Source organism: Mercenaria mercenaria, chromosome 19, assembly GCF_021730395.1.
Source record: "Mercenaria mercenaria strain notata chromosome 19, MADL_Memer_1, whole genome shotgun sequence".
NCBI lineage: Eukaryota > Metazoa > Mollusca > Bivalvia > Venerida > Veneridae > Mercenaria > Mercenaria mercenaria.
This window is the reverse complement of record NC_069379.1, coordinates 19,900,456-19,912,647: the sequence shown is the minus strand read 5'-3', so window position 1 is coordinate 19,912,647 and position 12,192 is coordinate 19,900,456. Positions and strand designations below refer to the sequence as shown.

The 12,192-nt window shown below is 32.5% G+C and overlaps 1 protein-coding gene across 1 annotated transcript in view; it reads left to right on the top strand.

The window, feature by feature from the left end:
* Window positions 1–12,192, top strand: part of LOC128551205 (aminopeptidase N-like) — a 47,622-nt gene that overhangs the window by 18,580 nt on the left and 16,850 nt on the right. The window contains exons 12-20 of the mRNA XM_053531823.1: window positions 127–311; window positions 1,284–1,384; window positions 2,301–2,443; window positions 2,928–2,983; window positions 4,182–4,329; window positions 4,671–4,747; window positions 7,409–7,519; window positions 7,836–8,003; window positions 9,050–9,139. Of these exons, the coding sequence (XP_053387798.1) occupies window positions 127–311; window positions 1,284–1,384; window positions 2,301–2,443; window positions 2,928–2,983; window positions 4,182–4,329; window positions 4,671–4,747; window positions 7,409–7,519; window positions 7,836–8,003; window positions 9,050–9,139 (1,079 nt within the window). The remainder of the gene's footprint in view (window positions 1–126; window positions 312–1,283; window positions 1,385–2,300; window positions 2,444–2,927; window positions 2,984–4,181; window positions 4,330–4,670; window positions 4,748–7,408; window positions 7,520–7,835; window positions 8,004–9,049; window positions 9,140–12,192) is intronic.

Genomic DNA, 12,192 nt, shown 5'->3' with positions numbered 1-12,192 from the left:
CGAGCTTCGCTCTCGCCTGATATGGATTTCCTCGACAGCGTATATCCCGTATCCTGTCACCAACAAGCAGTGTAACTAATAATATCGGTTAGTTATCATCATTTCAGGATGTTATGTAATTTTCAGCAATCACTAGCGGAAGACAACCGTATATCTAATGTGAAAGAAATCATGGACACATGGACCCTCCAAATGAACTACCCTGTTGTAAAAATAACATATAACAGGACAGGACAGATCACGGTAGAACAACATAGGTATTTGCAGGACCCAAATGCAATGGACCCCGGGAAATATACATCTCCGTTCGGGTTAGTAGTTTGAATGCTTGAAATATCTTCCTAAACAACTAATCATTTTTGAGAAGTAATTCACAGATTTTTTCCTTGGGTAACCATTTTCCTCTATCACTAAAGGCACATACAGTGTATATTAGTAAAATAAAACTTACAAACTATAAAACTTGCAAAAGAGATTGGTGGTTATAAAAGGACGTACAGAGCACAATGATCTTAATTTTTGTGATAAGCATTTATTATACTTTATTTTGTCCCGACATTCACTCTGCAACTATTCGGGTAAATCGGGAAATATTGTATGTAATGGAAACAAGAAGAGCAACTCTTTAAATTATTACGTTATTAAATCATTGAATTGAATATTGATAAAGTGAATGATGGCAATGTGTGGGCACTGATAAAATGACTGGCACTAATCTATATACTTCAGAGAGAGAGAGAGAGGGAGAGAGAATAACTCGTCTAATAGAAATCAATGGTAGAAATGAAATAAGACTTCAGTTTGAACTTGATAGAACTAGCAGCTAGATTGGTGATGCATACGTGCAATAACATATTACTTTCAAAAAGGAGAAACAAGAACAACATGATATATGTCATGCCTGTATCTAAAAAGGATTTCTCTCTATCTATTCTGGGGGCTTTATCTCACTCTGTCCCTCTGATCAGATCGCTCTGTGTCTGTACTAGTAGAGGATGAATTTCGCGCCCTGTGTGGCTGCGTTTGCTATATGTAAAGCGCCTTTGAACGTGTTTGTCATGAAAAGGGCGCTATATAAATCTGGTATAATAATAATAATAATAATACTAATATATTTTTATGCAGTCGACGGTCTTTACGTCTACATGAATTATCTTTTTAACAAGATTTGTTTATTAGTGATTATTAATAACTTTGTTTAATTTATAAAAGAGCAGACTGCAATTTATTCATCACAATAGTATCGCGGGTAAACATATAACCAATATTGTTTCTTATTATAGCTACAAATGGCATATTCCCTTTGCTTATACAACTAGCGACGACAAGTGGTTTAACGTGAATTCTAATGACGTCATTATAATGAACAAAAATGAAACTACAAGTATGTAACCATATAACAGAGACATATTTTTAAACATTATATGTAAAAGTGGCATTTGGTGTAAACTTATTGACAATTGTTTTGTAATATATCCTTGTAAAGTATACAGTAAACAAAATTGACTAAAACTTATGAAATTATGAAACTCTTCTAAAATGATGACAAAGCAATATTTTACGTTTTGTTTCACAACTACGTATATAGCGCAAATTTCCATTTCTTTATCATTTATATAAAAAGTGTATAACTGGACATATTTGAAATTTTCTCCCTGACTGAGAAGACTTTATTTCAATTTTCTTTTCTTTGTTAAAGTTGAATATATACTGTTACAATTAATAACATATATATATTTCTGAATCAAATAAGAATGATACCATACTTTATTAAATACTATTCTTTTATATTTACATCTAATAAGGAACTTATAAAATTTAAAAACTTTGATAATGTGCATTTTTACCTTTCGTTCTCAATGCCATGACTAGCTCTTGAACATTCAATATTATCACTATTAAGTTGCCATTTGTCTCCATGTAAAGTGCTTTTACACTAATATCATTGCTCTTGTACAATATATGTGATGTTTTCTCTGTGTAATATATGTTTACATAATTTCTTTATTATTATGTGAATTGTATGCTTCGCATCTTACGGTGAAATATAAGATGTATCTATCTATCTATCCCTTAGATAAACTCCTTACACAAAATGACGGAAAATGTCTATGTATGTCGTCATTCTGAAATGATTCATGTAGCTGTTAACAAGATTGTCATGCTTTATGAGACTTTTTGTTCTTACAAGTAACATAAATGTTATAAATGCAAATAATGTTATATACTGTAGTTAACTTTTGAAATTTTCAATACTTCGGGTCATTTTCTTATGTAAATCCTACATACATCTTTTCTAGAGACTATATCTAAGAACAGCATACCAGCTCCGACAGGAAACAACTGGGTGCTCGGAAATCCCATGCAGTACGGATATTACCGCGTAAATTATGACGACAGGAATTGGATTGCTTTGACAGAGCAACTTAAATCAGATCATACAGTATGTACCTTAACTTATTTCAAATAACAATCAAATATGAGAAAATAAAAAATGAAAAAAAAATCCAACACATGTAAGAACCCTCCATTCATCGTTTTTGTCGTTTTGATGATACTTAACTTCCGTTTTACTTGATTATCTTAAAAAACGCATAGCACCGATAATAAACAGTAAAGCGATTGCTATTAACTTGTACTAGTATCAATCAAATAGCAAGTGAATCTTAAATTTGTTACAATTAATGCAGTTTCTGGACAATTTCACATCTTGACATCTGAAGGCAAAACAACCGAGAGAATTTACATTAGAAAGTTATTGATCACAGATGAATTCGTACATGAATGTGTTTTCAAGGCATATATGAAAACTCAAGATAATAATTAATCCTGATTGTTGTCGCCAGTTAATTTCTAAATTATACAGAACAGCAAAATCTATCGTCAAAAATTGTGTACATTTTTATATAAGTTTACATGTTTTTCAGGTTGTTCATGTTATAAACAGAGCCCAGATTATAGACGATGCATGGAGTCTCGCAAAGTACGAACGCAAAGCATATAATAGGGTTATTTTAACAGTACCTTGATATGAAATGTTGTGTTCAGCCCGAGTGGATTATGCCAGGCCTTGATCCCACGAGTCGCTTTCGCCGAGTGTGGCCCGGTCTGGCAAAATCCAAGAGAGCCGAAATGTATCAATGCTGATCAGGGTACTGCTTTAATACCTTTTACCTTTTTAATGCTTTAATAGCTTTAGTCATATACATATACCTATTTCTACTGTTATATCTGCCAAAATGGACTATAATTTTAGACAAATATGGCTGAAAACTCATTTGAAACGATGACCTTTTTGACGCATGGAACGTCGCAACTTAAACAAGTAGTTGAGTCTTTTTCCGTATCCGTCGGGAGTTGAATACAGGGTTTTGTATTTTAGACTGAAAATTCGAAGGTACATAATAAAGCTTTATACATAAATGGTTTAAACCGTTATGCCGCAGAAGTATAGTTTATAGTCACTAAATCAGTGTTTACCTCATGTAACAAAACGAATTGTACATGAGATCTGTTTTCTTCGTTCTAATGTAATCCAAAGATAGTAGACGGAACGTTTCAGATTGTGAAACATATCTTGAATCCCCTTATAATATGAGGCTAAACTGTATCTTCATAAAAATCCTCGTATGATATTCAAAATGTTAAAAAAAAAAACAGAACTTTACAAACATTAAACATGCATTAGTTCCTTATACCTAACGAAAATTCTTAAGTGTGAAATTAATAAGAATGTAATAACAAACATGTAGAAATTACAGTGTTCAATGTGTAAAATATCTATTTTAATTGGTTCGAACAATCAATATATTGAAATATATCATTTTACGACATGTTGAGTTTATTGGCATTATATAAATATCAATATTTTGTCAACTATTTGATAAACTAGCCCAGCTAAGTATAGCCCGAATCAGACTTGTTGAAACGTGCATTATAACCCTGTAAACGTCAATTACGGATAACCAATATAATATGTACATTGAAGAAAATGTATAATTGATGACATTATATACTAGATACTTTAATGTGATGCATTCGAACAAACATTTGACACAACAACAGTAATATCTGCAAGTTGTTTTGTTCTATATCGGAAATATTAAGTATTTATTGAAATATATTAACCACGTTTTATCAAACCTTGATCATGCAACTTAACTGCGTTCTACATATTTTAGATCAGGGGACTTGGATATGTCAATTGCATTAAGAACAACAGAATACCTAAATAAGGAACTAGATTGGATACCTTGGTCTGCCGCCAACAACCAGCTGGGTTTTGTCGGTTCTATGTTAGAGAGGCACCAGTTGAACGAGTCATTCACTGTAAATTTTATATTAAATATTAAAATTTTGCATTCACTAAAAGATAATGGTATTCTGGCCCGCATAGGCTAGATAAGGGCATTTCGAAAAATAATGCAGTTTGGCCATTTTGTTTTACACTATTTTTAGTTCAACAAATATCTCAATCATCTTTAAGACTTTTATCAAACATCAGCTAAAACAAAATATTGCAGCCGATAAAATGCTTTATATTACTTGAAAGCAATCCAATAAACCTTTTTCACTACGATCAGAAAAGTGATAAATATTCTCACTGACAAAGAACGGCGAAACATCTATATATATATATATACCATGCTCGTTTTTTTTTTATTTTTCAGAAATATATGCAGAACAAGACATCATCTGCATTTGAAAAAGTTAAATTAAACAGCACAGGAACAACACATCTAGAATCGTAAGTAAATTTAAGATTCCTTAGTGACATTAGTTAGCTCACCTAAGCTTAATGCTGAGTGACAGATATCCGTCGCCCATCCATCGTCTGTCGTTTACTTGTTTCCTTAAGGACTTGTTCTTTTTAACCAATAATGTTGCATCCTTACATGGACATCTCTCAGGTTCGCTCATATTATTCCGACCATTAGCTCGCTGGGTGCCATTAGCGTTAAAATAGGTAAAACGAAAACTTGTCTCCTCTTAGATCGTTCAGCTCTACCCTTCACAGTAATCACAAAAGCTAAAAATAGAAAATAGAAGCCTTTGAAAGACTTTCTTATGTCCAGAAGACACATAATTATTCAAATCAATATGAAGATCATTTAGAAACATATACATCATCCCGGTAAAATAATAGTGTACTTTAAACCGAGCACGAAGACTAATGCAGTTAATTTAATCAAATATAAAATAAAATCATTTTGAAGCAAAGAACGCATCTAAACTAAAACAATGCCGTACTCGTACTCCGTTTGATTGAGCTTGTTCATGATAAGTTATGAAATGTGCATTATCCGATTAGACAGAATTTTCGTTCGCCAGTCACAAAAAAACAAATGATACTGCAATAATCTTATAAGTACACGAGAATTTTCATGAACCATTGCTTATAGATAGAGGAACATAAGGACAATATGCTGGTTTTGTATACAATGGGTACTGCAATGCCTGTAAAAGTAAGTACAAGAAACATGAACATTTAAAAAGAGTACAGTATGTAGAATATACCGGTCATTTTTACATCAACAAAGAAACACTTTCAGGTAAAATTATTGGTAGTCAAAAGTCTAGTTGTATAATGTTCCCTACTGTTTAGCCCACATTTTCCGAGCGTGGTAACATGATCTTTTGAAATTTTCAAAATATCTTGATTAGTTTAAAAAGTGTTCCATAATTTATTATAAGTTTCAACCATCTTTGATGCCAATTTAAGAAAAAGAACAATTTTGACTTAATTTGTGATAGGATTGTCATAAAACTTTCAGGATATCTTAGTAAGCATAAAAACAATTTTGCCGTATAAAAAAATGTGTGTGACAGCTGTAAAGATGAAAATTTCGAAATTGTGATTTTACTTGTCAATGAGTTTTACGACGGAAAAAAATACCTTTTTAGTCATTGACAATATTTAAAATATTTTGAAAATTCAAAAAGATCCTTCTGCCACCCTCGGAGGAGTCCTTAAGAATAATGTATGGTTTATACTTGGGTTTTGCAGAACAAAGCCTTAATTCACGAGAAACCCTTTTACGGATAAGATAGATCAAAAAGTAGGTTTAAGATTATATTTCGTTTACTGCATTGAATTACATTTGTAAAATTCCACTATTAGAAGTGTCTAATTTTTACGGGCCAGGCGATACTGGAAAGAAAAGTCAGCAACACACTTTAACAATAACAAACGTTATTCAAAGATATTTAGAAAACACAAAATTTAAGTAGAATACCTGAAACCAAAAGTTTTAAAAAGAATGTACTCCAGATTTTGGCTTAAAATGATCTTTCTTTGACATTGAAGTTTGGTCATATTATGAACAATATAACATGCGATTTTGTTTCTATCTTCAAATTGCTAAATAAAGACAAAAATATGTCTGGAGTCGGGAATCAAACCACCTTGACCAATACACCACGGAGGAATTCATACTTAACTATTGTTTATATAAAGCTTTATAATTAAGGTAGTTTACCGTCGGTACCCGTGACAAACGATATTCAATGTTGAATGGAAAACATAGTAAAAACAATAAATTTCGCATGTGCTCTATAACATATAATCTGCAAGTAACCAACTTTCAAAGCCTTCTTTCATGTGAGGAAGCCATCCAGCTGGCTTGCGGAAGGTCGGTGGTTCTACCCAGGTGCCCGCTCGGGCCTGAAATAATGTCCGAAGGGGCACCTAGGGTCTTCCTCCACCATTAAAGCTGGAAAGTCGCCATATGACCTACATTGTGTCGGTGTGACTTAAAATCCAACAAATAAATAAATAAATAATTCAAAGCCTTCTTTAGAAATACAGCAATAATTTCCTACAGAAAACCAGATCAGATAAAAGCTTTTCCTTATATCATATAAGCTAAATATTCTCTACACATTTATACATATTCCACAACATTTAACAGAGTTCTACAGTATTATTTTTACAGAACAAAGAGAGATTTCTAAATTGTTCTTTGGATATTTGGTCAAATAAATATAAAAAAATTATATTGGGGGAAAACTCATCTGTTTATAAAAGCAACTACGTCATCACAACGGTAATATCTTAAAGCTACTGGTAGATGCAAAAGCAAATAAAATGCAACACAGAACATGAACATTACAATTAAATTCACATACTAACATAAATACTCTATACAGGTTATGATGTTATCAGGTAGTTTTAGTTATTGCTTTAAATATTACTCAGTGTGATGTATACGTTTTATATCTTATGAATAAATTATTGTCATTGCTTTAAATATTACTCAAGTGTGATGTATACGTTTTATATCTTATGAATAACATTATTGTTATGCCTTATTATTATCATAGTGCAATCAGTGAAGCCGATGAATTTGTCAGTGCTGTGTGCAATTGATTTCGGTTTACGCCAGCAATGTATTTGTCTATTAAATAGGTTTTTACGGTCGACTATTACAAATCTTGCGTGTTCCTATGGTGTTGAAGCGTGTGTCGATGAAGCTAAGCAGCTGTTTGCACAGTGGATGAGTTCTCCTGAAAACAATCCGTAATGCGTTTTTTCTTTTAAATTATTACATAATCTTGTACTGGATAATTAGAACTTTTAGAATGTGTTAAAATGTTCTCATTATCTCAAAGCCAGCTATATTGATGTTTGTTTGGCTAGAACACGAACATGTTGAATTTCCTATTGGGTGGAAAAAAAAAATAAAATGTAAATGTTGAACTATATTATACCAGTCAAAAGAAATAAGACATATGAGTCATACTTAAAATCTGGATACAATGCTAACACGTTGCCATGCCTAGAGCGTACGTTGTATTTTTGACAGTATTCTGTAAATGCATACTTTTCATCCTAGAATCGACCCTGGAATAAAGTCAACTGTATATTGCGTGGCTGTGGCTGAGGGTGGAATTGATGAATGGGAGTTTGTCTTGGTACAGTACAGGACAGCTAACTTGGCTGATGAGAAGTCAAGGCTCCTGGAAGGCTTATCATGCTCCAAACAACCTGTGATCCTTAGTCGGTAAGTGCATTTTGTGCTGTAAAATGTCACTTCCTTGTTAAAATGTAAACCTTAGTCGGCCCTTTTGCCTTCTTTGTTTAAAAATATACAAATGTAACAGCCCAGCTTAAGCTTGACTTCGTATACATAAATCAAAATGTTGATTTACAAGGGTGGCAAAATCGTCCATTGACATTCTGAACAAAGTCTATAGAATGAGACATTTTCGCGTCACTTTTATTTCAAGTTTGATAAACAATAATCCGCATTTAGCAGTTGTCTATACTTCTGGAGTTAATGATTCTAAATATTCACGACTGTCTTGAATGTGTGCGTCTGTCTGTTTGCAAATATTAGCGAACATTACACCATCGCGTATAATATTATTATCCAGACTACCGTGAGCAAAACGGGCTTTGTTTGGTTTGTATATAGACTTACTACTGAGAGCGGTCATGTAAAGTTATAGAGAATAATAGGTTAGTGCCGTAGATGAGAAAGTTTATCTGGCGAGGTGGAGGAGGTTATCGGGTGAGCCGAAGGCGAACCTGATAACGTCCGGAGCCGAGCCAGATAAACTTTCTCCATCTTAGGCACTAACCTATTATTCTATTTATCTTGTCATTACTTCATTTTCCGATATTTGGCAATTTATTTTACAAAAATAAGTGTGCGACAACCGCTTTAATGACGTCATATTCGTAATGACGTCACTTATATAATGACGTGATTACCGGCAAAATCGCAATAACTTCTTCGTTTTTGAATAAAAACTCATTATTTGACCACTCATTTTCTTAGTTCGGACATTTCCAACACAATGATGATGGTTTCGTTGCAAAATTTCTTATGACAACAATATCGATCATAAGGTCACATGATCAACTGACCGTATATCACTGGTCACATGATCAACTGACGGTATATCAATAAAAATATACGGCATCCTGATATCGGGTCGAAAATACTGCAAGTGACAGGATAATGAGTAATATTATGTTAACATTATTCGACTGGAGTCGTATTGGTACAAATCTAGTAATACTATCATTTTATTCTACTTTCAGATACTTGAAAATGGCGATAGATCCCAACGAGATCAGGCGACAGGACTCAGTGTCGGTAATTGTGCACATATCAAGAAATACGAATGGTCGGTACGTGAAAGAAAATAATACGTGATTTCTCATATAAATCACCGGTACATAGCTTGTGCTATTGACCAGTCTATAGTTCAACACAAGAGTCTGTTCGGCTTAAGTCAAATCATGAAAACAAAAATAAGAAAAGTTATTTCTTATGCCATGTAATAAAACACTACTTATTGAATATCTTGTCGGTCAATAAGCAAAACTAGTCATTCGATAAATGTATATTAAATCTTTCAGGAATACAGTAGGATTCTGAAAAGAAAAATGATTGTTGTTATCTACATTTGACAAAGTAATGTGATTACCCTGATCCTTGAAGGAGATCGTATATTACGCAAATATACCCAGTAACTTTTCGAACTAAAAACCGGTGTTTATTTTTTTATTATTATTTATTTTTTTATTTTATTTTTTTGTCTCTGCCAAATTGTGACAGATTTGACATGGAAATTGAACACGTTCCTTAATGATAATTTCAGTTCAGTAAAACATAACAACGATATCAATGTACGCAAATTCATTTAGCCATCACAGATGCAATTACATCATCCAAAAATAAAAAGTCACAAAATGAGTGCAATTTTGTGCTAGTCAGTACCATTTGTGGGATTAAACACTTTTACAGTCGACATTAAACTCTTAAAGGATAGAATATGCCTTTATCCTGAGATCAGATACTATTCTGCAAGCGTGCTTTAGTAGATTATCAGGTTTGTATCGAGAAATATGCACGAGTCTTGCAGTGCAGATTTTGAAAACACGAATGCATATCTTATATTCATTTTTTTTTTTTGCATATTTATTGCACAAATCTACTTTTTTACTGTGTCTGGGCATGTATTATTCATGCGCAGATGAACATATGTTATCTGCGTCTTGTTTCTTCAGTAGAAAACTATAGCATAATGATGCCATATAATCATAGTATATTATGTTGTATTCGTTAACAACCCTAAACGCACTGCAGTCTCCCCTATAGTATGAGCTTACTCAATTTATGTCTCTGATTACTCTATCGTTAATGTATTGAATCGCAGGTAACCTGTGCGGTTGTTTATATTTAAGAATCATATCAATGATTTTAGGAAGTAATCGGTGTATCTTATTTAATACATCGCAGAATTGATCTAAATCTAAGAAGCAGGTCAACACGTTGTAATCAAAATAACTGGTGTGTAACATTATTATTCTTGAAAGTGTACCTGTTTAATGCGATTTTAAGTGACATGAAAAAATATGGTTAATGTAATATTTATAGTAAAGAGAAATAAAAATGATCGTTTAAAAACAATGATTACATGCTCTTGGTAGTGTTGCTGACAAATTTAAAACATGTTGACAGTTTCCTTGAACAACAGAATGGGAATTAAAACTGTATCTGAATCGTCAAGTCATCACCTATGAAAACAATACATTTGGTCTTCATGTCATGTGTTTTAATGCAAAAATATCGACAATACACGTTTGTTTTGTCTATTTTCGTCTGCAGAAGCTCTTGTGATATGTTGGTCACCAACATACCCGAAGGATTTCTGCAATGCTTATACACAAAAACAAACGTCATTTATCCCTATATTCATTTTACATATAAAGTGGTGCACCTTTTGTTCGATTAGCTGAGTAAATTTGAAAATTACCGACGTCAATGTATTTTGAGCTCACATCAGCTATTAATGTGTTGTCATTAGTGACGTTCCAAATCTTATATGAAATTTACTGAAAATGAATGGCGGATGTTCCAATTCATTTACACTGAATTGAAAAATCGGTATAAGATAATTTGAATGTCATCAGTTTTGTAAGTAAATAGTGTACAGCTGTCACTTGGGGGATACTAATTATGTGACTTTCGTTATAAGAGTTACCTTATTGTAAGTGTGATTACTTCCGATTTCTATTTTTGTTATGTTTTATTATAACAAAATAAACATTTAACATTATGCCCTTATTCATGCAAATCTGCCTACATTTTGCAGAGATGAAAATTCAAGACAAAAAGATCAAAATGATATGTGATATATATTAAGCGCAGGTTTGACTGTACATTTAAATTTAAAACTTGCCTTATAACAGGTTTTTATTGGATGACTGAAATATAAGAATGAGGTATTCTTGACATTTCAGCAGTGTTCAGTAGCACACATTATCGCGCAAAGTATAAACGTATAAACAAACAAAGTTGTGCCAAAGAAGTATTTCAAAAAAGACAAAAATGCTTAAGTAAAGCATAAAATGTACCAAATTCAAAGGACTTCAAACACTATCATATGCTTCTAGCCCACATTTTGAATGCAGAATTCTCATTAAGAATTTAAACAATACCCAAATCGTTTCGAATCACATATTAACCAATGTGTTAGTTAACAGATTGCAGCAGAAACTGGTTTGTATCCGTTCTTATCAAGACGTTCTTTCTATTTAATCTAGGCCAGGGTATATTTTTTTGAAAAGAATAAAATGTTTTATTTCCGTAAAAATATGATGTCATCACTTTACGGAAGTTTCAAATATATGAATTACAATTGAAAAAAACAACAACAAAAAACTGGCAAAATCTGTTTATTTAAGGAAACAATAACATTTTAAGATTAAAAATCCTACTGATAAATAAAAAAGAGAAGGATATTTTAGCAAACAACCTGTACTTGATTTAAACTTACTTTACTTGCTTATCTCTGTAAAGTTATTGATGCATTACATTTTGTGTGAATATGAATGCTACAGATATACATGTATAAGTGACCGGCCAGTTTTGTGACAGTGGGCACTTGGTTAATAAAGTACATGTACATGTCTGTATAACTCTGTTGTAAGTAATGGTAGATATGTGTGTGCTGTATAACTTTAATACTAAGAAAAGGTAGTCATCATATCAAGGTCGTAGGGTTCTCGCTGGGGATAAGTACCAATGACACAAACAATATTTGGCTAAAACATGTAATAAAAATGTATCCAAAATGACAGTTCTTTGTGGGGCTTGACTAATAAGGCTGTAGCGGAAAAAGTTAACTCAGAAGAAAGAATGAGTCTGACTGCAACCCCGATAAAGATAATGTTGT